Source organism: Lepeophtheirus salmonis, chromosome 6 (assembly GCF_016086655.4).
Source record: "Lepeophtheirus salmonis chromosome 6, UVic_Lsal_1.4, whole genome shotgun sequence".
Classification (NCBI taxonomy): domain Eukaryota; kingdom Metazoa; phylum Arthropoda; class Copepoda; order Siphonostomatoida; family Caligidae; genus Lepeophtheirus; species Lepeophtheirus salmonis.
Genome location: NC_052136.2, coordinates 53,328,301 through 53,354,647, shown reverse-complemented (window position 1 = coordinate 53,354,647; position 26,347 = coordinate 53,328,301). Strand labels below are relative to the sequence as shown.

General features: G+C 29.9%; 1 protein-coding gene across 1 annotated transcript; it reads right to left on the bottom strand.

Annotated features, from left to right (window-relative positions):
* Positions 1-248: 248 nt before the first annotated feature.
* Positions 249-26,127, bottom strand: LOC121120577 (uncharacterized). The gene is made up of 2 exons (XM_071889686.1): positions 25,907-26,127; positions 249-943 (listed from the first exon to the last, which is right to left on the bottom strand). The coding sequence occupies exons 1-2, from the start codon at positions 26,068-26,070 to the stop codon at positions 379-381; spliced, it is 729 nt and encodes a 242-aa protein (XP_071745787.1). The 5' UTR covers positions 26,071-26,127; the 3' UTR covers positions 249-378.
* Between the last annotated feature and the right edge of the window lie 220 nt (positions 26,128-26,347).

Below are 26,347 nucleotides of genomic sequence, written 5' to 3'. Positions count from 1 at the left end.
TATTTTTATTAATGGCTTTGAAAAATCTTTATATAATGAAGTTTTAAAAATACTATGTATTAAAATTTTGTTAATTAAGAACTAGTTTGTAAATATAATGAACACTTGGTAAGAAAGAAAAAATCTTTTCTCATAGTTCAAAATTAACTTCAAGTTTTTTAGTTGTCTAAATCTAAACTTTTTATAACAATTTGTAGGTACCTTATATATTGAACAAATTTTATAGTTCCCTTTGATTCAACTCTATATCTAAAAAAGGCTGGATTTTATTTGTTTAATACAAAAAAATTAAATGTCATTTGAATGACAGTTAGAAAAAAGTATGCTTAAATATAATGTAATTATCAGTAAATTCCAAATAATAATTTGGTAGGTATATCATTTACCATAGCCTCCATGCCCACCTTGGGAAGAACCACTTACTCCAAAGAGGCCACTTACGCCGAAAGAGCCGCTTCCGCCGTTGCTTCCTCCGAAGGAGCCACTTCCACCGTTCCCTCCTCCAAAGGAACCACTACCTGCAAAGGAGCCACTTCCACCATGGCCTCCTTCGAAGGACCCACTTTCACCATTACTTCCTCCGAAAGAGCCACTTCCATCGTGGCCTCCTCCAAACAAACCACTACCTCCAGAGGATCTACTTCCACCATTATCTCCTCCGAAAGAGCCACTTCCTCCAAATGAACAACTTCCTCCATTGCTTCCTCCGAAAGAGCCACTTCCACCGTGGCCTCCTCCAAATAAACCACTACCGCCACTGCTTTCTCCAAAGGACCCTTCTTGACCTCCATTTGTGAAACGACTATTACAAACAGGTGTGGCACAAGCTTCATTTGATATCCTTCTGGGTTGTCCTCTTTCGTCCTTTCTGCTAGAGTAAGTCACGTCATTACAAGTATTTCCACGAGAGACGTAACACCATTTGGCTCCCGATTTGTCAGCTCTATCATAATTAACACATATAATATGTTACAATATCTCATTTTGAAATCATTAGAAAATGTCTTACATGTTGCAGTTTCCTTGTGTCCTCCCATATTTATCTATATATCAATAAACAATATTTGTATGTATTTGATGTAATTTTGGCATTTAGATAATGAGAGTGTAGACTATGCATTTTTCTTCTTCATTGAAGCAGGTTTTCCCCAGATCTTTATTTGTATTTAGAAACCTAAAAATACGTTTACAGCGATTTAAAAAAAACCATGTTTATAAGAACTTTTAATCGATTTGATTTAAAGATAAACTAAAACTTTACTTGGCAAAATTTGTAATCCAATTAATATCATCAAATAATCAAGTTATATGATGTATAAAAAATGCGTAGTTTGAACATTTACTATTACGATTCCTTCGAATGTCATAGTATCTATTTATAGTAACTAGTTATATTTTGTCCCCCATCTTATATTTTTATTATCATCTTCTCTAACTGGATTTTCCAACTTTTTCTTTAAATAAACATTATATAGGTATTTTCTATTTAAAAACGGTAGTACTTGTATTGATAAATTTGACATATGTATTGCAGAGCTTGATGAAACATATTTTTAGATTCTGAGTTTTATTATGTACGAAAAGTTGAAAAATAGTTTTGAGTACTTACAAATAATATTGAGATCCCAATTTTAACTCTTGAGAGAGTGCGGCCCGTCAACAAAGATTTTTCTCATAAGTGATTATGAATGACATTTTTATTTATAATTGAATTATCTATTATTAATAAATTAATTATATAATACATTTTCTAAGACTTTTTTTTTCCTTTTTTTGAAGATTCACTTAATATTTGATTTTAAATTTCTAACTTTCTAAAGATATTTATGCTTGCCACCAAATAGATTTAGAATCCGTGATTTCACATTTTGATATGATATAATAGTTTAAGTTGTATGTTTACAGGGTGTTCCAGATAAATTCGGAAAATCTTTAAAGACTAATAAACTGGAACCGAGCAACTTGGAGCGGATCCAGCACTGTCATTGTACTGGTTCTGGGTTTGCACTTTTAATTTAAATTCCCTGGATGGATAGAGTATGTTGAGGTAAAAATTAAACCTTTCAACAAGACATTGTTTCGGCCCACAAGTCCAAAAAAGTGCAGGATATCTTGCCCACAAAAGTTCCACACTTTTGAGCTCGAATTATTTTGATGTTGCCTTAGCCGGCCAAAGCTTCCGGGTCCGTGTCACCAAGGTTATCAAAAAAGGCAAATCTCATTATGAATAATTGAAAGTCATTAAATGTAGCTTTGAAATTTCCAAAAAAAATATGGTTCTACCCCATCGAGTTAGTTAGTTGTAAACCTTTTAAAATATTCCCAATTTATCTGGACCATCCTGTATATCTTTAATTCCTCTTTTTATGCTCCATGTAATGACTAACCTCGTACCCACTCAGACCTTCGACTTTCAAAGAGATAAATTTTTTTTTACCCAATCATATGGTATCCATTTATTTGTAGCTTTAGCAAATTAAGGTTTTTATCTATGAACTGTTTTCTGAAATAAAGAAGTATGGAACATTATTTTATCGATGGCAACATTAAGAATTATTTTTGTAAAAGGTGGACGAATATTTCTGACTAGAAATCAAACTACAGCATTTTTTTAGAAATCTTCACATAGTATTTTTTGAGTTAAATAGCATCAAAACTTTTGAGTATGCCGGCAAAAAAAAATGTTTCTGAAGCAAACAGCCAACTTCATGCCAAATTACAAAGCGGAAATCAGATTGAAATATGAATTAGTTTCATTTATTATTGTATGTTAATTGTATATTCTAAGTCCTATATTTGTTTGAATATAAAATTATAAGTTAAGTTGAACATAATTTTTTTAAATTATTTTTATATAATGGGTAAGTTATTAGCTCTTAAAGTTTCAATTTACTTAATGAATATGATAAATAATGATGTAAATTGTGAATATTTTTAAGCTGAATAATTTTGGAATTGATAATCTAGAAAATGAATTTTCTTTTCCTCAGCTGTTTTTATTATTACTTAACTTCGGAATAGGGAACTTTCTTTCTTACTACATTCAATTATACTCAGAACCTAATTAAGCATTGTTGTCTACTCATAGAAAACGTAGAATTACCTTGAAGATATGTTACGGAGTTTTAATTTTAAGTCTTTGTTGTACTCAGGGAAGCATCGGAGTAATTCTTGCCGAAATCTTTTTTTATTTCATTCTTCTCCTCATCCCTAGTCTCAGCTGATTGTAGCTGATCTAATGAAACGTCATGACAGCTAAGTTGCTATCATTCATAACATTCTTTAAATTGTCAGGGTTACCATATTGATTTGAGGTGTTTTTTTTTAAACTTGCCCAAATTTCAAAATATTTTCCTCAATAATGATAAATGTCTTTTACCCTCCTTATAAAAGTTACAAGCGTAAGCCAAAAGAAAATATAGTTTTACATTCCTTTCATTGTTCCCTTTATAATGTATGCAACTGAGTATCAAAGTTACAGGCTTTGGGTTCAAGAAATTAATTGTCCATTAGTAAATTTTTTAAGAGTTTAGTCCAACTTACAAATTAAGTGAAGTAGAAACCAAAAAAAAAAATAATAGTAGACATGGTAATTATTGTTGGATCGGTCTAAAAAGGCTGCAATCCTAATATCCAGTCTTAATTAAATTTGTCAGTACTATGACCTGTCTTTATCGGTCTTTAATGGTGACTATGAAAGTTGAAAATACGTTGTAACTACTAGTGATGGGCAATTAATCGAAATCGTGTTTTTTTTTCTGGAATCGGGATCGGACAAATAATGATTCATTTGATATTCTGATTCCTACTTATTACTGGTGTTTCACTGTTTATTACGCCTCTACGTGATGAAAAAAAATAGGCCCCTCCCATATTAGATAACTTTCTTGTTTTATATTAGAAAACTTAATATTAGATATTTTTTTTCCAAAAATAAATTCAATTTTTTTTGAACAACTATGGATTCTTCAATTTTTTTTTTCTAAAAATTTAATTTTTTGAGAATAGCCATTGTTTTTTTAATATAATTTTTCGTTAATAATTGTAGATTTTCGAAAAAATGTTTATATCAAACCGTATATTTAAAATTTTTATCCAATAATTTAATATTTAAAATTTTTTAACCAAAAATTTAATTCCTCAATTTTTTTTCCAAAAATACAAGAAAATGAATAGATATATAATCTTTTGGACACCCTTAATAATCAAAATGATTAGTTTTTTTACACTTAAATTAAATACTAAATCGTTAGTATCGTGAATTTTTACCAGAATCTCATTGCTCATGGCATTGGAATTTTTTTGGAATTGTTCCATTACCAGTTACTACAAACTACGTAATTTGAGTCGCTTAAGATTTCATTATAATTCATAACTTCTTTCTATGAGACAAGATACCTGAAGTTAAGAGAAGAAAGTATTTGACTATAAAGAATTATTATACGGTGTAGTTATCATTCATTATTGTTTTAGTTCTTATAATCTTCAATCTTAGGTAGGAGTGAAGAAAATAAAACGATTGGTAGGACTTAAAAATAGATGTATCGGTCCTAATGGTTGAAAGGTAAAAAAGATCGGGACAATATTAAAAAAGACTGAAAAGGGGGGTTGGGGGCAGGGAGGAACTGTTTAAGAAATGAGTCCAAAAGTCATTAAGTCATTATTTTGTTTATTCATCTTCTTTTTAGGAGGGTGTGTATATATTAATAAACATTTATATTAGAGTGTGTCTTACGAAACTAATTTTTACTAATCCAAAATCTTTTTCCACCATGAGATGAAGTTTAGTATGGGTAAGAATGCCCTGCAATATTTTTTCCCTGCAGCAATAATTCGAAGAGCTACTTCCGGTTAGTTCTAAAACTTCTCCAAAAATGATGTTACATGCACAATATTTTTTTTGTAATGTAATATGATTGTAACAAAAAAAATTATTTAATAAAGAAATCGCTTTGTTTATTAAAAAAACGAGGTTTTTCATTACACTTGTGGACCTTATCAAAAAAATATGTATATACCGTAGAGTAATATAAAGGGCGTTGCGATTCTTCGTCCTTTGTTTAATTTTTTTCAACAAATAATAGTAAACTAAACTATGTACAATACACATATAAGAACATTTGTGATCTAAGTGATATTCTTATGCCAAGCTTTTAAAAAATAACAAAAATATATAAGATAATATTATTTTTGATGTCACGTATATAAATATCGAAAAAGGATGGCAAGAGTAACATTGATTAAAGTTCTTTGATATTTTTGATCTTGAATGATGAATTGTTTTTCAAAAACGGATTTTGGATTAGTAAAAATTGGTTTCGTACGACACACTCTAATATATATACATACTAATGCCTTTATTTATCTTTAACAAAATAATCAAAAATTTCCGAATAATAGGTCTACTAAACCTCTCGAGAAACTTCCTGATGATAATATCTAGAAGTTTTCGAGGATTAATGTAAGAGTTCTTAAGGAAAATAGCAGCATTCATAGAGATGAAGTGGTTCGTGTGAATCTATGATGTCTAGTTCTTTCATTTGGTGTTATTTTAGCCTCTTTAGTAGTTGCTGCGACACATCTTTCCACCTTTTGGGAATGGCACGGGATGTCTAGTAAATCCAAAAGTTATCCTTCAATGCACTTCAGAACTTCTTCTTTTTGAATATCAAAAGTTAAAGGAAGTTCTGTTAAAAACTATTTGGAAGCGATAATAAATCAACTAACTCCAAATAACTTTTTGCATTGAAGTTTAAGTAATCAGTTGGGCGAACATATTCCCTAACTGATACAGTTTATCTTTTTTCTCTGTCTTTCATGATTATATTGACTGCTGTCCTTCTGGTATTTTTTTTTTTCGAGTCAAATAGAGCGCCTAAAAGTATAGCTTCTGGGTGTGCACCGAATGAGTTAACTTTGAATAAATTTGCAACTACATCTCGTTCCTCTTTTGTAAGATGCTGACGTCCTTGATGCAATGCAAAGAAATAGTGCTGAGAAGCATATCTAACGTGATGATTCTTTTTAATGTTTACGAATGTTGGTCCATCAATATTAAGAATGATCACTACCATTCTTTTAAGTTCTTCTGATGGATTTCTGGTTAGGATATAGAGTCTCAGAAGAATGGAGGCTGTAGTAATCCATCTAGCATTGTGTACAGTTCCTGGATGTTTTTTTGGGAAAAGCATTATGATTGAATGTGGTCCATTTTGAACATTTGTGCAAATTTTCAAAAAGTACTTTTGATCCCTACTGAGTTTGTTTTTGAAAGAGGCATCGACGTTTGCTCAAGAAGCCTAATGATGGCACCTATGTGCCCTGTATTTACTGTAGTTCCATCGCATCCAATGGCTCTGATAGAATGAAGACTTCCAGATTCAGAAATTGAATAAAATAACTCTGTTGCAATGTGTTCTGCTTTTCCAGAAATAGGGGGAAAATGGCTGATATATTTACATTCTGGTTCTACCATTACTGTTATATGCTCCTCAAATATTTGAAGATGTTCTTTTCTTGAAAGTCTAACTCCATTGGGATATTTATTTTTAAGAAAAAGGTAATATCTCATTAATTCTAGCTTACTTGGCAGAACATTCAAGGGGAGATCGCTGGGACTTCCAAATAAAAAGTGCTCCTGAGTGCTCCTTATTCCTAAGTGCAAATACATAATAGTTGTTTGTAGTTTGATAACTTATAGAATGAAGAAATTGATATTATAAAACAAAGAATATAATCATAACTACCCAATGCGTAGTTATTTTCTTTGTTCTTCGAAGTATTCAGTAATTAATAATGACACTGGTAAGACTAAACAACCCTTAGGGCAATTCTGTTACTTTCTTTAAAAGTAAAATTGCAATGATTTTATAGGCAATAAGAATTTTACACCAATGCTCATTTCGGGTGCCTAAGAAATGCAAATTCTGTTGTGTCTTGACCAATGCCAAGGTCTCAACTACATACTCAATTTGATATTTGTTAAAAAAGCCAATAGTTTCTAAATGTTCCCAAATCAAACTCCCAAATATCAAACTTTGTCTTATTTATATTCATTTTTTTGTGATATAAAAATAGTTTAATTGACAATGAAGAAGTATAAAATTTATATTACAAATGTACATATATGTGTATTGTACATAATTTAGTTTACGATAATTCGTTGAAAAAAAATTAAACGAAGGAAGAAAAGTTGCAACGCGCTTTATATTACTCTACACTATATTTCTTTGATAAAGTCCATAAGTGTAGTAAAAAAAATTCGTTTTTTAATTAACAAAACGATTTTTTTATTAATTAAAAAAGGTTTTTTACACTCATATTACATTACAAAAAAAAATTATTGTGCATGTAACATCATTTTTGGAGAAGTTTTAGAACTAACCAGAAGTGTTGACCGGAAGTAGCCCTTGGAATTATTGCTGCACGGAAAAAATATTGCAAGACATTCTTACCCATACTAAACCTCATCTCATGGTGGAAACGGATTTTGGATTAGTAAAAATTTGTTTCGTTAGACACACTCTAATATATATACATATTAATGCCTTTATTTATCTTTAAGAAAATAATCGAAACTTTCAGAATAATAGGTCTACTAAACCTCTCGAGAAATTTCCTGATGATAATATGTATAAGTTTTCGAGGATTAATGTAAAAGTTCACTCAAGAGTTCTCAAGGAAAATAGCAGCATTCATAGAGATGAAGTGGTTCGTGTGAATTTGCGTAATAACTATAACTGGGAGAATTTTGGGCTCACAGTGGAAAAAGCTTGTCTTTAAAGCAGAAAATGTTTAACACATTCATATTTACGAAATAGAAAGGGCATATGGTTCTAGTTAAAATAAAATTGTGGGTGCTAATCGAAGACTTAGCCTGGGTCAAGCTTGTATTGGACAAAAAGTTACCTATAAATGTTAAGGTTCGAATGGATGACTTGAAACAGCACAAGGTGATGATAATTAAAATATTGATAGTTCAATTGAAAGGAATTGACAAAGTTAATGTTGATAAAAAAGAAAATATTGGTGGTGACTTTAAAAAATACTTTTTAAACGATTAAATGAGACCAAGATGTTTGAAACAGTTCAACGAAATCATAACTAACGATCCCAAAAAAAACCAAATTGATGATCAAGTGGAAGAAAAATATCAGAATTAAACAGAAATTTCAAAAGACTGACGGCATTTTAATGATTGTAAGAGATCCTTTTTCTGTACCTTAATTTTTATAAGAGCAAGGAAATTGAATTAGAATTAAGTTTTTGCGAGTGAGTTTCAATGTCAAATATGTTTTGCACCATTGTTGCATGGAAAAACAACTTAAATTTTTTGAATATAAAAAGGCTTTCAACAGAGCCCAGCAAAAATGTTTTCCATCCCAACTGTAAATTAAAGAGAATAAGCAAGGCCAAATACTGGAAGACAAAAATGAAAATATGTTTCCCGGAATTGATAAACGTCTTTTATCATAAATACAAATTAAAGAAAATTGTGTGATGCAGTTTGTAGTTGACAATGATGAAAAGAAGTTGTCCCAAATTGATCATAATCAGGAGAAAGATGTTGTGAAACAAGTATATACCGAATATGTGTATAATGAAAATGAATGCTCTCCTTTGGATATGAAAGTACAGAGAGAACTTGAATGAAATATTTTTGTTGTAAATGATTTTACAAGTAAAACTCTAACAAAAGAGTATGTTTTAACTAGAAATATTTCATTAAAATTGGTCAAAAATGTGATAATACAAGTGATAACAAAGTAAGAATGCCAAAAAAAAACCACATTTCAACTGGACGTCCATACAATTATGGACCGTCGTACTCGTCAAAGAGTTCGGAGTCTGGTGTTTCTTGATTATTATTTTTGTTTTTGTACAAAAGTAATACTTATATTTCAACATAATTCATACATCTATTCAATACAAACTTTAATCAATTTAAATCCCCGTATTAGAAAATAAGAAGACGATAGGATTCTCCTAAAAAGTTCTGATAAAAAAGGAGATGGTATAAGATTTAAATTTCTTCAAAAAGAGATGAAATTCAGTTTAATAAATGCCTTCAGGTGGATGAAATATATACCTCCTTTTTTAAAACAATTTTAATAACAAAAAGAGATCTCATCTCCGCTCTAACTAATTGGGCATTTAAATGTTGATTTTCATTAACTATATTCACACTATCTAAATCTGACTCCCCTTCAAAATATAAATACGAAGTTTATCTCAGTTAATTTTATTATAAAAATTCATTTCAATAATAACTTTTCTTTGAGGAGAGAGAATGAGTTTTCTAGAATTAACTTGGCTTTTATTTCTTTTACACTGACTCATTTGGTAAATAAAGGATTTTAAAAACTTAAATCTTCCTCTGAACATAAATTGGTTTCATTGGAATTACAAAGCAGTTATAAAACTTCTAATTAAGAATACCAAAAGGGTTGATGGAAGACAGTAACACAAATAAAGAAAAAAAAAAAAATGATAAAAGATTTTAATGAATTTAATTCATTCGATCAAGCAGTCTAAGCTTATAAAAGGTTTTATTAAACGACTTCACTGTTTTTTTGGAAAATAATAAGAAAGTGAAGACATACATAAGTCAAGTGATAATAATGAATCAATTTTTGCAAACATATATTTTGCAGATTCCCTGAATTTTTTTATAACTACAAAAATTTACATAGGAAAAATTGATGGAATTAGTTGAAATTGAAGGTTCTACTTGCCCAAGGCTTAAAAAATGTTATAATGAAGGCAGATTTTTGGCCCTGGTCTTAAAATTTAATCGTGGAGGAATCGGGTAACCTTATAATAGTAAATAAGTTGACTACTTTCATTTCCAAATCAAACTCTTAAACTGTAGAAACGAACTCAGAGCCGAAAAAAATAAAAAGTGTTATAATAAAGGCAGATTTTTTGGCCCTGCTGTAAAAAATTATTCGTGAATGAAAAGGTAAACCTTACAAAACTAAATTTGTCGAATACTTTTATTTCCAAATCCAAACATTTTAAATGTAGAAACGAATTCTGAGTCGAAGAAAATTGGAAGTTTTTAATTTTTTCGAAAAAAGTTTCAAAAACCCATTAGTATTTCATTTCAATTTAAAAAACAAAATATTTTATTTAGACGGAATTTTAAATTTGATAAATAGATTTATGTCTTTTGTCATTTTAAAAAGTCCTGCTGAAATATTTCTGGAAGGCTCAAGAGAAAAAGTGGATTAGCTTTGAATAGAAATAAGACTTTTATTTTACCAATAGGTGTTACGTTATAATTAATATCAATAAATGCACTTCAATCACTTAGAACACACTGGCTCTTTAGTTCATGTTTTAATACATATGTACACATACTTCCTATTTACAGGTTGATACTTATATCATATCATCTCCCTCCCAATTTCGATCTTACTAGAATTCTTTTCGATCTTCTGACTCCGAGTTCCTGTGTATCCCCATTGTCTTCCACACATTCCATTTCTTCCCCTTTCTTCACCCTCAAGAACCGGTTATTTGCCATATAATTCTTCCTGTATTTAATCAAACTTGGTATTTTCAATTTTTTCCCTTTCCAATAATCCGTCCGTCATTCAACCATCGATTATTCTTGTAATTTTACACTATCCCCTCCATTCCTATTTTCAACTCCGGTAAATCCCTCTTATTATTATTTTGCAGATTTTCTCATTTTCCCTTTGCTCCTCCATTTCTCTCAAACAGTTTTTTTCTTCTTTTTCGGATCTTGGACCATAGCTCTTCCAATGAATAGGTAAACACGATCTTACTTGATGGCCAAATAAGATCTCATTTGGCAATCTTCCATCTTCCTATGGAGTGTTTTGAAACTCCAGAATTCCATGTAAAAATTTATGAGAACTACATTTTCCTCCTGTTTTCACTAATAGATTCTTCATTTACTTCACCAAACTCTCTGCATGTCTATTACTTTGTGGAAAATGGGGGAAAGAAGATCCTAGTGATACTTCTCACATCTTCAAGGATGTCTAAGATATTCTGGAACTAAACTGAGGGCCTTAATCTGTTCTTATTTTCATATAAATGCCTTAATGTCACACATATTCTCACTTTTCCACTAAGTTTGGGTACAACTACTAATGGATATCACCAATCTACTGCTTTATCACCGACTTTACTTATTAGTTTCATTCTTTCCATTTTGTTAATTTCTTTATTCACTTCTTCTCTATAGGTAAATGTTATGTTTCTTGCAGTATGAATTGCGTATGGTTGAAAATCTTCTTTAAGACTTATCTTCATTGGTTGTCCCTCCATAATTTCAATTCTTCCTCCTCACAAAATACATCTCTAAATTCTTCCATCAATTCAATATATCTTCTTTCTTTACAGATTATACCGCAGCTACAGCAATTTGTTTTGGAAAATCCTTTGATATGATTTGCAGTTCTCTACAGACTCGTCTGGACTAGAATATTACGAAATATAATTACATTTCTGTTCACTTTTTACTAAATTTAACGCTAAAGTAATTCTTAACTTTCCAATAATTTCTAATTTCGGTCCATCAACACCTGAAATCTTGTATTCTTCGTACTTTTTCACAATTTTCTTATGTAATCCCATCTTCTTAACAAACTCTATTCCTGCTACAGTAACTTCTGCTCCTATATCGGGAACTGCTTTAATTTTACAAAGATATTTCTTTCACAAAATTACATCCAGTAATACCATTTGATTATTATTATGTTCCATAATCCCATTTATTCATATTGCAGCAAATTGTTTATTATCTATTTGGACTAGCAAATTCATTGATTATGTCCTATTCTTCTGCATCGATTACATTTCTTTCCATATGCCGGACATTTTCCTCTCTTTCCATGATTGTTACCTCCTTAATAAGAGCATCTCATGTTTTTTCGACATGTTATCTCTTTAACATTTTGTTGCTTTATACTAGATATGAATCCTAATAATTTTCTAGCCAGTACCCTTTCCTGGACTTTTCCCTTCTCTTCACTGCGGCAGATAAAAATCACTTCTGCAATGGATAACTCGGGTGATTTAGATAATAACAATTTCTTTGTATCTTCATTTCTTATCCCCAGTATAATTAAATTTGTCATCCAAGCATCAAATGTCATCTCACTTAACCCAGCATTTTTAGCTTGAAAACATAATGATGTGAAGAATTAATCAAATTTTTCATCCTCTTTTTGCTTTCATTCTACTAATTGATTCGTTATAATGCCCTATTTGTTTATTTTCTTAAGGAATTTTCTATAAGTACCATAATTTCTTTTATATAATTTTCATTTTCAATGTTGACTTCTATGGCGTCATTCATTTTATTCAACATCTCCGGACTACATAATGATTTAAAAATTACTTTTTCTTAACTTCTGTTTGGTCATTCATCCCATCGCCATTACATAATTATCCCAGAAAGCTCTCCAATTTATAAATTCTTTGAATTCCATATCTTCTGCGATCTGAGGTGGTGGGTTTATGTGAATTTTCACTTCTCTGACACTTGCTGATGACCTTCCTTCTGTGACTTTTTCATCATCTTTATTTCCCTTATGATCAATAAAATTTTCTAACATTTTCTCCATGAATTGTCGGTTTTCATCTCGAGCTTGTTTTTCTTCTTCAATCATCATTTTCATTGTTGTTAATTCCACATTCTCTTCTAGCTTCTGAATCCGCTCCATAAGTGATTAATTTTCTATTTCTAATTCGCTGTTTGTCGGCATCTTTTTTAACATTTAACTTTCTCAGTAAAGTTCTTTCGGAGACTGAAAATATCTTAAAGTCGGTAGCTGTAGAGTTAAAAGAAGGGTACAAATCTTTGGTATAATGTGATATAGCAGTGTTATTCATAAAGATAATCTGATCAAAATACAGGAATCCGTGAAAAAAAAGATCGGGAAAAGATTCATCCTCCGAAAAAGGGTTGACTTTTATAACATTTTGGTAGTACCTATAATTTTATATGAGGCCTCAACAGGTCTGCAACTAAATGACAAGACTACTTTAGTACAGGACTAATGGCTGAATAGCTTGTTTTAAAAGAGCTAAATAGTATAATACAATAGCAAAGCGGTAGTTCCAAAAATTCCTTTCTGGTAATATGGACGTCGAAGATGAGTTGCACTCTTGTAGGACAATCATCGAATATGTCCATAAAATAATGGAAATTGTCAAGTGGACAGAAATGTGAACACTTATTCAATTGAACATTAACTAAAGATTAGCCAGAAAACTGTTCGGAATCATTGCCATATTGATGTACTTAAAATAAGCTAAATATTTGAGTGCCACACAAATTGATACACAAGAGCCTTATGGATCTGATTGATGTTTGCGACTCTTTGATGAAAGTAACAAAATCGATCCATTTTTGTAGCGTATGCTAACTGGCGATGAAAAATTGTTCACATACGGGAACAACAACCAAAAACGATCGTGTCAAATCTTGGTGTAGCTGCTCAAACAATAACCATGACTGGATTAGCCACCGAAAAGATTGTACCTTGTGTTTGGTAGGATTGGAAAGGATGAGTCATGAGCTAGTGCAATCATGCAATTCACTCAATTTGGACTTAAATTGTCAACAACTGACCAGATTGAAGCAGGTGATAAAGACGAATTGGGCCATTGAAAGGGTGTTGTATTCCAACTGGAAAGGGACAAGCTCTTTAACAACGCACCAAAAGCTTTGGTGGTCTGTGGTATTAATTCAAAGACATGATACAGACAAAGCCTTTGAATACATTGCTTCATATATAAATTTTACTATTTTGCTACCAAAGGAATATTGTTGTCACGTTACTAATAGTAGGTACCGACAAAGGTACCAAAAACTATCTCGGTATTTGGATATTTTTTTCTTTTTGGTCTTTATTAAAAATCCGGAGAAGTAGCATTGCTATACAATACAAATAAACATTACAATTATAATTCTTTGGATAAATGACATCATAATAAAAATACCCATATTTATAATCACAGGCAGCTATTAAAATCTAAATACACCACTTTAAAAAATAATGAAAGCGACGATTAAGTTATTAAACTAGAAAAAAAAAGCTGCACACTTTACAAAAATAAACTATCAAAACCAAAAACTAAGGACGATTTTTGCCGCATTTGAAGCTCTTCTATCTTTTTACAATCTTGCGTACGGTTTTTAAATGGATTCCAGAGTCCGTATCAAAGAAGAAAAATTATATTGCCTGTCCATGACCAATCGATGTTGCCAAGATTGGAAATCTTCATATTGAGCACTCCATACCGGGCGGCAGAGGAATTGAAAATGAGTCTAGCGTCCTTGTTATAAATTTTTTCTTCATTGATTAACTTGTTAGCAATTAGCTCTTTTGCATTTAAAAGAGAATAATTTATGGCCTTACTTTTGTCTGAACTATTATTTGCAGGTTCAAATAATAAAATAGATCGTGCGAACTTTTCATTCGTGTTTTTTCAATTTTTCAATTCAAGACATGCGTAAGATCAGCCAAATTAAGCTGAAACATAAGTTTTCCAAGATTTTAGCATTAGGACGGTGGCCACTCGAGATATCTACATTTATAACGTGCTCTTCAACCATGGCAAGTCATGGTACCTGACGACCTTGCATTAGACGTCCATGTTGACTTTCTCGATGGGGTTGAAGAAGTAGGGAAGCATGTCGCTGCCGTCGAACGCCACGACGCCGAAAACAATGACCTAAGCTGGATGTTGGGTCGTAAAGATTCCCTTGACCTGAGCTCTTGAATTGTCCAAAATGTACTCATTTCTCCTGTTCAGAACAGCGTCCACTGTGAAGATCTTATTGTCGATATCGGCTTGTGTGCGTAGGAGAGCCAACACCCTTGCCGTTTTGCGTGTTGCTCATGACATTTTTGATCGCACAAAAACAAAACAAACATCAAATTTTGGCAGCTCTTTTGAAGAGTGCCAAGATAAAAAAAAGTTATAGTTCTAGAAGTAAGGCTAGACGGCCTCGAAAAGGATTCAAATTTTTGAGTTCTCACACTGTACATCCTCAATCTGCACTAACAAATCAGCAATGTAAAATAGATACAAAACTTACTGTTGTTTGGAGATTGAAAATTCAGTGCACCTTTACCTCCTAAAATTAATGAAATCCGTGAATGAAATGGTATAAAAACAATGAAGCTGCATAATTACATAAGGTAAATGGTTAGTGTCAACGGTGTCAAGTTCCCCAAATAAGTTCAAAATAGAATTATTGATAGCAAAAATACAGTCAGCCACGCGCACAGCAAGAAGTAATATAAAAATAATACCTCTAGGGATTGTGACGATGATCACGAGATCATTATCAATGATATAGAGTTTTGATGACAATGAAATACCGATTAAATATATATAAACAACTAGAAGGACAAAATGCCCACCGAATGAAATGAGGGAGCAACAGAAAATAATACAAGAGTAAAGTTTTGAAATTTGTGTATTATTATTTTTTTTTCTTTATATTCTTTTTTTTAAAGGGATCCTATATACATTTTTACTAGATGACTGTTAATAATTGTTTAATTATCTGGAATATTATTGTTAGATAATTATGTAATAAGTGCTGCTTTTAATTTATAATGTTTATTTGACGTATATAGATTTAGGTTTTTAACGTAAAAAAATATCAACCATATAAAGTTTTTATGGACATAAATATGTCTTTGATATTTTTTTTTTTTTTGGAATACATCTACAAACTTGAAAAATGTTGGAAAAACAAAGTTATAAATTATTTGTTATAGAGAACAATCACATTAATTGTAATTTATTTATAACACTGTTGAGGAAAACTGTGAAAAAAGAATAAGACCATTGTTATTATTGTTGTTATTAACTTTATTTATTTTTTTGAGCAACAATAAGTTAGTTTGATAAATATTTATATACATGATATGAATAAAAAAAACAATTGTATATTTTTCAAGATATATTATCATTTTTATTTTACCTTTAAGTCAAATATATCAGTTGTTTAAAAAATGTTTTTTTCCGCAGAATATAATGACATTTTATATACAATACATACATCGAAATAAATTTTCAAAACCCACAATGTTTAATATTTTATTTTCATTTCTAATTGTATGCATGCAATTAATGAATTAAATCCAATTCCTATATTATATTTCTTGAATAAAACTATATATTAAAAGCTGTTTCCTAAGAAATGCTTATATTTGTAAATGAAATATTAAAACTAATTACTTTTTCATTATAAACAAATACTATATTATGCAAATAAAGTAATATTTTGTCAATTAAACTTTCATTTGAGATTATTTTCCAAGTACGTTCTTCATAAAATGTATGAAAAAATATTAATAAAACTAGTATATTTTCCCTTTGATTTTATCTGTAAAAAAAATATGAAAGATCAAATAAATATTTTTTTTAACATGAAGAGAAAACACATTTAAATTTTCTCAATAACAAGATAGATATCGAAATTTATTATTAATTATGAAAGTTATATATTTTCATATTTGACAAAAATCATGAAGATTTTTTTTTTTTTTTCATATATATTTAGAGTTAATTTTTAACTTTTTATAGGATTTTTTACATTTTGATAAATTAAAATGCTCATAAAATACCATGATGTCATACAAAAATATATATAAACCTACCTCTCTTAGCACATTTTATTAATGCGCTTGTATGTCATTATAAATAAATCTACCATAAGATCCCATTCTTGTATATACATATAGCAAATTTAAACCTCCGTTACTTCTCATCCAATCCTATCACTTTATTTGTCCTTGGTATTTTTTACGGTGGATATAGTGAACAATTATTTTCTATACTAATGAATTCATCATGTAAAAGAACTGGTTAGTATTAACCATTTCAAACTGCATATTGCCCTTGTAAGATAGACTTGGAGAAAATTGCCAGTTAGGAAAATTTCCCGGAAGAAAATTGTTGATATTTTGTACAAACTTCAAGATGAATAATAACACATAAATTCGCTTAAAAAATATTTATGGCAATTATGTAATAATATTTATTTGCTCCATCTCCCAAGGGAGTACAATTTTCTTCCGTGCAATTTTCTTAACTGGCAATTTTCTCCAAGGCTATCTTACACGGGCAATATGCTCCTCTCTTTATGTTTATCTTTCTCAAATAATCGCAAAAAGGAACAATAGTCGAATTTTTGAAAAACTTCCTAATTTATAACATAGAAACCATCAAAGCTTTCATCCTATATGAAACAATAGGCCTTTTTTCACCCTTAAAATGATCTTTAAAAATTGTTCATACATTTTATCAATTAGTGAGGTTGACCAGCAAATATCCGCTGCAAAATTGGTGGAAAGGGTTCAAACTTCCTGAAAATTAAAGCATTCTTCTATGGGCAGTTATCAACTGTTGTGTCTTGATGAGCATGAGGAGACTCAAACTATTTATAAGGTGGAGAGATCCAGGACGACCGAGAGAAATGAGAAGAAGTAATGGCGTGGAGGAATAAGACAATACTTATTCATAAGAATATCTGTATTCTTATTAGTACAATATCCTACTCTAATAAATACATAAAATACATGACTATTTATCCAAGGTAAAACACTGTACTTTAAACACATTTGTATATACAAGAAAACAAGAGAAGAGAACAAGGAGCAAGGAATCACGAATACATTACAACAACCAAGAGAAAATTTAAATTCTTTAGAGACATCCAAGCACCTTCTACATAGATACTCCATTTGTTTCGAGTATAACGCAAGATTTTCCAGAACATTTTTTTATCCATAAAAATTAAGTGGTTCAAATTTATTTATTTTCATTTTTCTTAACATAAAATTTATAAATAAACCTTATAACTAGTTTCTCTAAATAAAAATAAGTACGATAATTACAAAAGAGTTAATGCAGTAAGTTATTCCAACAAAATAAGTCAATTATTTGAAAAATATAAATATTTTAGAAATTTATTAGTATGTGAGAACTACTGAAAACCACACTCTCGAACTCATATTTGATACAAAATATTTTTATCAATAATTATCTTCTCTTGATACCTTATTTTTCAAATTTGAAAAAGTAGAGATCAATCCTCTCAAAAATAGCCACCATAATATAAATACTTGATATATTTTAAATATAAGATCAATTATATAACCTTAAAAATTGTAAATAAAAAAAAATCATCATATCGATGAAATGAAATTGACAGTTTAATTTTGAAAATACATAAAAAATTAAGATTAATAAACTCAATAAGTTCTCTTTAAGCGAATGATGTAATAAGCAAATATTAAAATACAAAAAAATAAATAAAATGTATCAAAACACAAAGAAAAAAGTCTGAAAACATACATAAGAATACTAAAGCTAAATAAATCATGTTTTTCCTGAATGAAATTGAAGCCATATTGGTGGTTGTTCAGTATACTCATTAGACTGTATCGTAATAAAAAATTTTGGAATTTAGTATAGCCTGATATTTTTAATTTTGCATTTTATTTCCTTCCACAAGAAAAAAACCCTCAAACTTAAATTAAAAGCCTCCATTTATGGATTCATTTTGATATAAAAATCTTTTTAAATGTAAAAAAAAAGTTTTTTTTAATGTTCTTTCTTTAAAATTATCAATTTAAATTAAGTTACAGGATTTTTATTATGTTAAATACTATAGGTAAAACATATATTTTGTAAAAATATTTAACAGTCTATCTCTAACTTGCCTCATGGCACGAGTATTTTAATTCCAAAAATGTTGCCAAAAAAATCAATTTTATCTTTTCGGCACCGCGTATTACGCGCATTTATTTTGAGATTTATCTTCATTTCCATTATAAAATCTAATTTTTTTATGCCAATTCTCTATTATACTATTGGTGTTCTTTTATGTCAAATAAGATCCCTATTTACCAATTTTTAGTTTTGAACTAAAAAGACTGCCTAATAAACTCTTAAAAATATGACCTTATATTTTTTGTTTCTGAATTTCTTGGGTCGGTTTTTTTTTTTTATTCAAGCATATTTTTATACTCAATAAGTTTTAAATAATTCATTTCTTATTATTATGAAATTCCTTTTTGTTTTCATAAAAAATAATTAGTTAATTTTACAAATGACTATCGTGATAAAATGCTTAGTAGCGCTGTTCCAATCCTGGATATAAATCATTGAAGTAGTATATAAATTGAGGTTTAGTGAAAAATATGCCCCAACACTAATATCTCCTAAATTACTTCCATCATTTAGCTATTTCATTTACGATATTCCGAATTGTTTATCGCTTTGCTTCAAACACGATTTAATCAAAATAGATTATTGATATATAAATATTAGGGTGTACTGTAATCTTATTGCTTTCAACTTGATAGTAAAAATAGTAGAACATGCTCAGATTGAGCATGCCACGCAACTTTTTCCAAAGTTTCATGGCAACATTTTTTACTTTTTTTGAGAGTGCATCTCCTTTTCTCATGTTTTGAATTAATTTTATTTGAAGTAACGTATTGGATAGACCGGTTAAAATATTATCATCTACTTTAATTTTAGATCATAATATTCATCGGATGATCAATATAATAGGTCTAGTATAAGGAAATGTATTATTTTTCCGATTGATAGCTTTATTAATCTAGATATCACGTTGTATTAATCCCATCAACTTAAACTAGATGGCATTAGAAAGATAAAATTTCGCATTAAAAGTACTCCTTATACAATTTTATAATTGATTGGCTCATTATATTTAATCGAGCATCAAAAATGGACACAAGCAAAGAGAAAATCTGCTATATTTTACGTTGTTTCTTAGATAGAGGCGACACCATCTAGCGAAAACAGTTTTGGTCCGACCGTGGTGAACTAAGGCAAACGTTGGCCAAGCCAGGATTAACAACTGGAAGATTTTGCTGTGTGTTTGGTTTAATTGCCATAGAATTATGTACATCTCTATGACCAAACTCTAAATTGTACTGTCAACAATTGGACTGTTTGAAAGAAACCATAACTCAAAAGCGGTCATCTTTGGCCAATAAGACATGAATTGTGTTCCATCTGGACAATGCCAGGCCACACATCGATATTGACTCACAGGAATCTCCGGGAGCTTGGTTGGGAGGTTCTTATGCATTTACCTTATAGTTTGTAGCTGGCATTAAGTGATTATCACCTGTTCCTCTCTATGAGTTCGTTGGTGAAAAATTCGTCTCAAAAGAAGTTTGTGAAAATCGACTCTTCCACCTTTTTGACAATAGAAAGAGACGTCATGAAATTAACTTCAAACTGGCAACAAGTTATAGAACAAAACGTGGCATATCTTACTTATTTTAAATAAAACATTATCATTAAGATAAATAATGGATTTAGTTTTACTAGACCATATTTTTATGGTGTAAATTTTACTTATTTTTATAAAAATTAGAAAAACACAGGTATAATGGAAACCATTATAAAGTTCAATTGCCCAGAGCGATATTAATTACAGTTATATCATAACCATTTCATTTTAGTAGATATTAAAAAATATAATTAAAATGAACCATATTGTAATTAAATAATGAATTTTTAAACGAAGAAACGGCAATTTGAATAATTTGTTATACAAGTAGTTGTTAGTTGTAATATCGTAACTTTGCAGACTATATATATATGTATAAAAAAGAACATATTTAAATAGTACTTATATAACGGTGTTGATAATTTTTTTGGCTAAGACTCTCCCCCCGAATGATGAAAGCAAGCTACGCTCCTGCTTATTTATATACATTGTTAAGTAAAACAAAGTTCTTATTCTATTATTTGAGGAAGTGAGGATCATGACCTGAATAAGATTCTTTTTCTTTAATTTTTATTTCAAAAAACTAAAAGTGTAATAATAATGACCTGTTTCACAAAATTCAAATCATGGCATGTCCTTGGTCTAAAATCATGTTTATTATTGCTCTTGCAAGTTGTAAAATATCAAATAACCTTTATAACCTTTAACAGATCCGAGATTGGTTTTAAAGTTTCTAAGCAAACATAATTTTTAGTATCTTTTTACCCTTCAGAGCCACATTCTGATGTGAATCAACCCTTTAATGAAAATAAAAAGGTAAGAACGATTGATCAATATTATTACAGCATTTTAGAATCAATATATTTTTGGTTTTTTCTTTTCGAGCCCTAATTAATAAAAAAATAACCAAGTAATAGAGTAAATTACTTCTTTATTTGTTTATGTTATTCCTTTTTACACAATATGGAATCGTTATCGCTCATAGAAATGTTATAAAAATCACTTGAAACTTTGTTATGGGTACATCCCTAATATAATGTCATTCAAATTCCATAATTCAGAGAGTAAATTGTTAACAAAGTGTCCCTAAACCTATAACATTTGTTGATTTTGGATTTTCAATAGACCATTCGGTACATTTACACATATTTATTGTTTACAAATTACTTATAACAGGGTTTAATACAATTATAATGAAAAGTCAATATTATAATTTTCGAACAATATTGTTCGACTTTATAAACTTTTCCATTATTTTTATAGGTTTTGAAAATCAATTGTTACCATTTAAAAAAAGAAAAAGTAGAATAGGTTTAAAATTTGTTTACATTTTCTATGAAGTTCATAAAAAGATGGTTCTTTTATAGATCTATTTCGATAAAAGTATATTAGTATTAAAAGAGAGAAACCAGTTTTTCCGTGTTGGAAATTTGAATAAATTCCATACTCTTATTAGAAAAAGTAAAGAAGTATGAAATTAGGGTTTCCTCTTAATTCCAAATAAGTATTTGTAATAAATATCTTGTATATAAAACTATTACTCAAAATAGTATAGTTTAGATTGCTTTGGACAATCAAACATAAAGTTGAACATCTACAAAGCTACGTATTTCAAATTAGCAACCCCCTTGCTGTTGTTGTTTCTGCAATTGCACAAAATAAAGAGATTACACTCAATGCAGCTTCATTACAAACTAATTATGCATGTCAATTTAATAACTACATAGTCCGTGATAATTATGGGAAGACACAAGGAAATTGTTAACGTAAGATGCTTTCTAACTATTTTTAAAAGAGTTGTGTTAATATACCAATATTAACTTTCAAAATAGAATCAACAAAACTGGAGCCAAGTGGTGTTATATCTCTCAACGAGGCTACAGTGGTAGCAATTCTTCAAATAGCGCCTCTGGAAGTGGTGGCACTATCATTATTATCATTAAACCAAAAAAAAGCTGTCCCTATTAAGTTTTAAAGCATTTCATAAAATACAATGAATTGATAAAATCATTTTGTGGTATTTTTATTATGATACACAGACTTGTACCTTATTTACATAACATATACATTGGGATATGTTTCATATTTTATACTTACACTAATGGAATTTAAATTAAAAAGTAACACTATTTTGATATGTTAATTATAATCAAGTTAATTACAATTGATGGGACGAAATACTATACATTCCCAGAGAGTATTATTGATTTATTCAGGGCATTAACACAATAATTTTATGGCATCCTAATACTTAAAAACAATGTTTAATTTATTAAACATATAGTTTTATCTCCCCGTACGATATATATATAAATAAATTTTCTTATGAGTAGATTATGCAATATTATTTAGAACAAGATCTTTTTTTTAATATGATACTTAAATAAATATAGGAATACAGTTATTAAACATAAGATGTAGGTGTTTACAATTGCGATTATGTTGAAAAATATTTAAAGGATATATGTATTAAATAGCTTTATTTAATTTCTTTATCAAATGCAATGCTACTTTTTTTTTATTCGTGACACAAGCAAAAAAATAATCATAACCTTCCTGGCATGTCCCTTTTTTTTGCTGAATGTTATATAATTATACAAACATGTGTTTTGATCAAATTTTAATCCAATATAATTAATGGTTAAATATTGCATTGTTTTACAAAAAGATCAATCTACATAAAAGGCATACAATAATTAATTCTTTTTAACTTGTACATAGAGGGGATCCACTCCTTTTCTGTTTTGTACAGGAAGAAATGTATAATTAAAAATCATTGGTCAAAATTTTGAAAAATCAAATGAAAATAAAAAAGTACAATGTCCTTAAAAAAATCTTTTCATTACATAGTCAACAACCGTTGTCCTATAAATTCATTAAATAGAGAGCTGTTTATCTAGAATACATGCTACATAAAAAATACCGAATAACTGATACTTTATTTTTATTTTAAACTATTACATTTTAATACAATTAAATTGAATAAAATTCCTAGAGGAATTGCATTATAACAATATAAATAAGCATTTTAGTTTAAAATTAGACCTTCAGGGATAGACCAATTCATCCGTTATTTTATTTTTTTACTTCTCAATTTAAAAAATTCTATAAAAGAATAAAGTGTTCATTTAACAATATTGAAAGTAAAATAAAAATAAAAAGAATTAACAAAAATATTGAAAGAATGGACACAAATATTAAGAAAACAATAGAAGTTATAATAAAAATTAAAATAATAAAAAATTCCACAGCTATAGCTTATCTGAGAGACGATTATGTTTCCTAAAAATACTCACAATATGTTTGCAATTTATCAGATGACGTTCTGATTCAGAGGTTATGAACCTCACTAAGTCAGAGGCAAAGTCCCATAATTTTGTATATAAATCTTCTGCTTTGATTGGCTCTCTCAAAGTGTGTTTTTGGCAAAATATGGATTGGAATTTAGAAGTCTATAGTACTGTTCTTTAGTTTTTGGAGGCAAGTTTCTTCTCACAGATAATCCAAAAAGAATAATTGCCGATAGATAACTTGACTTTGTATTTATGGGACCCTTCATATTTACAGATACAAATAGTCTAAGTATTTCCAGACGGGGGCACTCAGCGAATGCGTGAATGACCGAATTATACATTTTCCCACAGTCTTTACACGGTTCATAGAAGGAGATACATCCTGCCAAGATCTGTAACTGAGTCGTAAATTTACGACCGTCCAAGATTCCACATATGGATCTTAGTATTCTTTTGATCCAGATTGGTGGGAGTTTTAGTAGTCTCATGTATTCTTTGACCACCTTCATTGGTTCGTCCAATGCAATTTCTCCATATTTAAGTTTCACTGACCAAGGTGTAGGGGCTTGGTTCTGCGTTTTTGGGTATTGAAATAGGTACAAAAATAAGAGTATCGAAATGACAATAAGCTCCATATTTTTTCAATAAATAAATATTCATTTATTTGCTTCATTTGAAGTTAATAGTAGTTTATACTATTTAACCTACCTATGAATCAATATCTACATAGACTTATTCAATATAAATACATTTTTAGGTGCAAATGGAATTTGTATCAAATAATTTGATATATTTTGACCTATTTATTTATCTTGAAATTTAAAAATCAATAACTCCCTAATCACATATTCTTATACAATTGAGGCTTATATCTAATAGTGTGATGTAATACTATTGTTTACATCATAATGAGAATATAAATGGTTTAAAATTCTAAAATATAAATAAATAATTGTATTTTTGTTCTAGAATCTTGAAATAATGTGATAAAGTAATATTCAAATATTTTTTTTTATTACATACAATCAACATTTAAAGTTTTAAAACAATTTTTAAAATAAAATAAATCATCTATGATATAAGTATACATCTGGCATACGTTAACTTTTTCTGACTTTTTATGTACGCACAATAGGTTTCTTTCCTTCTTCTCCCCTCTTCCCATACGCCCACCCATCCAGCATGCGCGTATATACGTACGAAGTCCTGGTATTTGGAAGGACATGTAGGAAAAAAGGGAAACACACTTCAGTGGCTATATCATAACATAATATGAAAGAACTAGCTACTAATTAGGATGATAAAAACCCAAAAACTGAATAAATAATCATTAAGAAAAAAAATCAAAAAAAATCACATCCACAACATTGACGTCGCATGAAATGGATGAAAGTTCCGTCTTTATTCGCGATAATTTAAGCTCGTCGAGAGCCCCCTTCGCTATTCTTGGTGAAGGACAGACACATGTGAAGTGCGTCACTGAGATAAGAGTCTGCAGCTTACAAATCCCCTTCGACGCCACTTGTAGTCCCTCGTTGGTTCCTTCAAAGCCGTATATAAACACAAATATTAATATAGGTTTTTGTTTTATTATTCTACTAGTAGAAAGCAATAGATAGTATTTGGTTCACAATACAGAAACAAATAAAGGTTTAAAAAAAAAAATTATATTATGTATACTAATATTGAATAGAACTTCTTGGCTTTAGTATGTTTGCAATGGAGATATAACTGCCTGTTCCAGTGCCACTGGAGCCACTGTTTGTTGATTCACTTCCTCCAAACAGAAGACCCTTTCCAGAGCCGCTGCTACCGAAAGATGGTACATTTCCTCCGAAAGACCCACCATTTCCTGGGCCGCTGCTACCGTGATATGATCCGCTTTCTCCCAAAGATCCACTACCTCCAAATAAACCACTTCCGCTGTTGCTTCCACCATGGCCCCCTCCAAATAAACCACTTCCACCGCTGCTTCCTTCAAAAGAGCCACTTCCAACTTGGCCTTCTCCCAATGAGCCACTTCCACCATTGCTTCCTCCGAAAAAGCTGCTTCCACCGTGGCCTCCTCCAAATGAACCACTACCACCGCTGCTTCCTCCAAAGGGTCCACCTTGACCTCCACCGGTAAAACGACCATTACAAACAGGCGTGGCGCAAGCTTCATTTGATATTCTTCTGGGTTGTCCTCTTTCGTCTTTTCTGCTGGAGTAAGTCACATCATTGCAAGTATTTCCACGAGAGACGTAGCACCATTTGGCTCCAGATTTATCGACTCTATATTAAAAAATACAAATTTTAGCATAACTCATTTGGAAATAATTAGAAAACGTCTTACGTGTTGCAGTTTCCCTGTGTCTTCCCATATTTATCCAGGAATATGTAGTTATTGCATTGACATCCACAATTGGTTTGTAAGGAAGCTGCTTTCAGTTTAATGTCATTCTTTTGTGCAATTGTGCAAGCAATAATAGTAAAGAAAACAGCTGATTTGAAATTCATTTTTAGGGTTACTAGTAAGCAGTTCAGTTGTTCCAAGTTATCTGAAGTTAAAAAAAAAGAGTCAGGGCTTATATATGTATGTATAAATATTTTGAAAAAATGCTACTCAAAATTGAGAAAATTCCCAAACTTATTTACGTTCAAATGAAGAAGAAGACAAGAAGAGTTACGTCATATCTTGGTTTTCCCTTCAGAAAAAAAAAGTATTTCAGGTATTTCAAAGAGATAAAAATTGTTGTTTACTCTCAAATGGAAAAAAATTAATGAAGACAAAGTT

Coding starts and splice junctions, on each gene's coding strand:
- LOC121120577 (XM_071889686.1), bottom strand. CDS start 26,070: ATGAATTTCAAATCAGCTGTTTTCTTTACTATTATTGCTTGCACAATT. Junction 944..25,906: donor ACACAGGGAAACTGCAACAC/GTAAGACGTTTT, acceptor TAATTATGATAG/AGCTGACAAATCGGGAGCCA.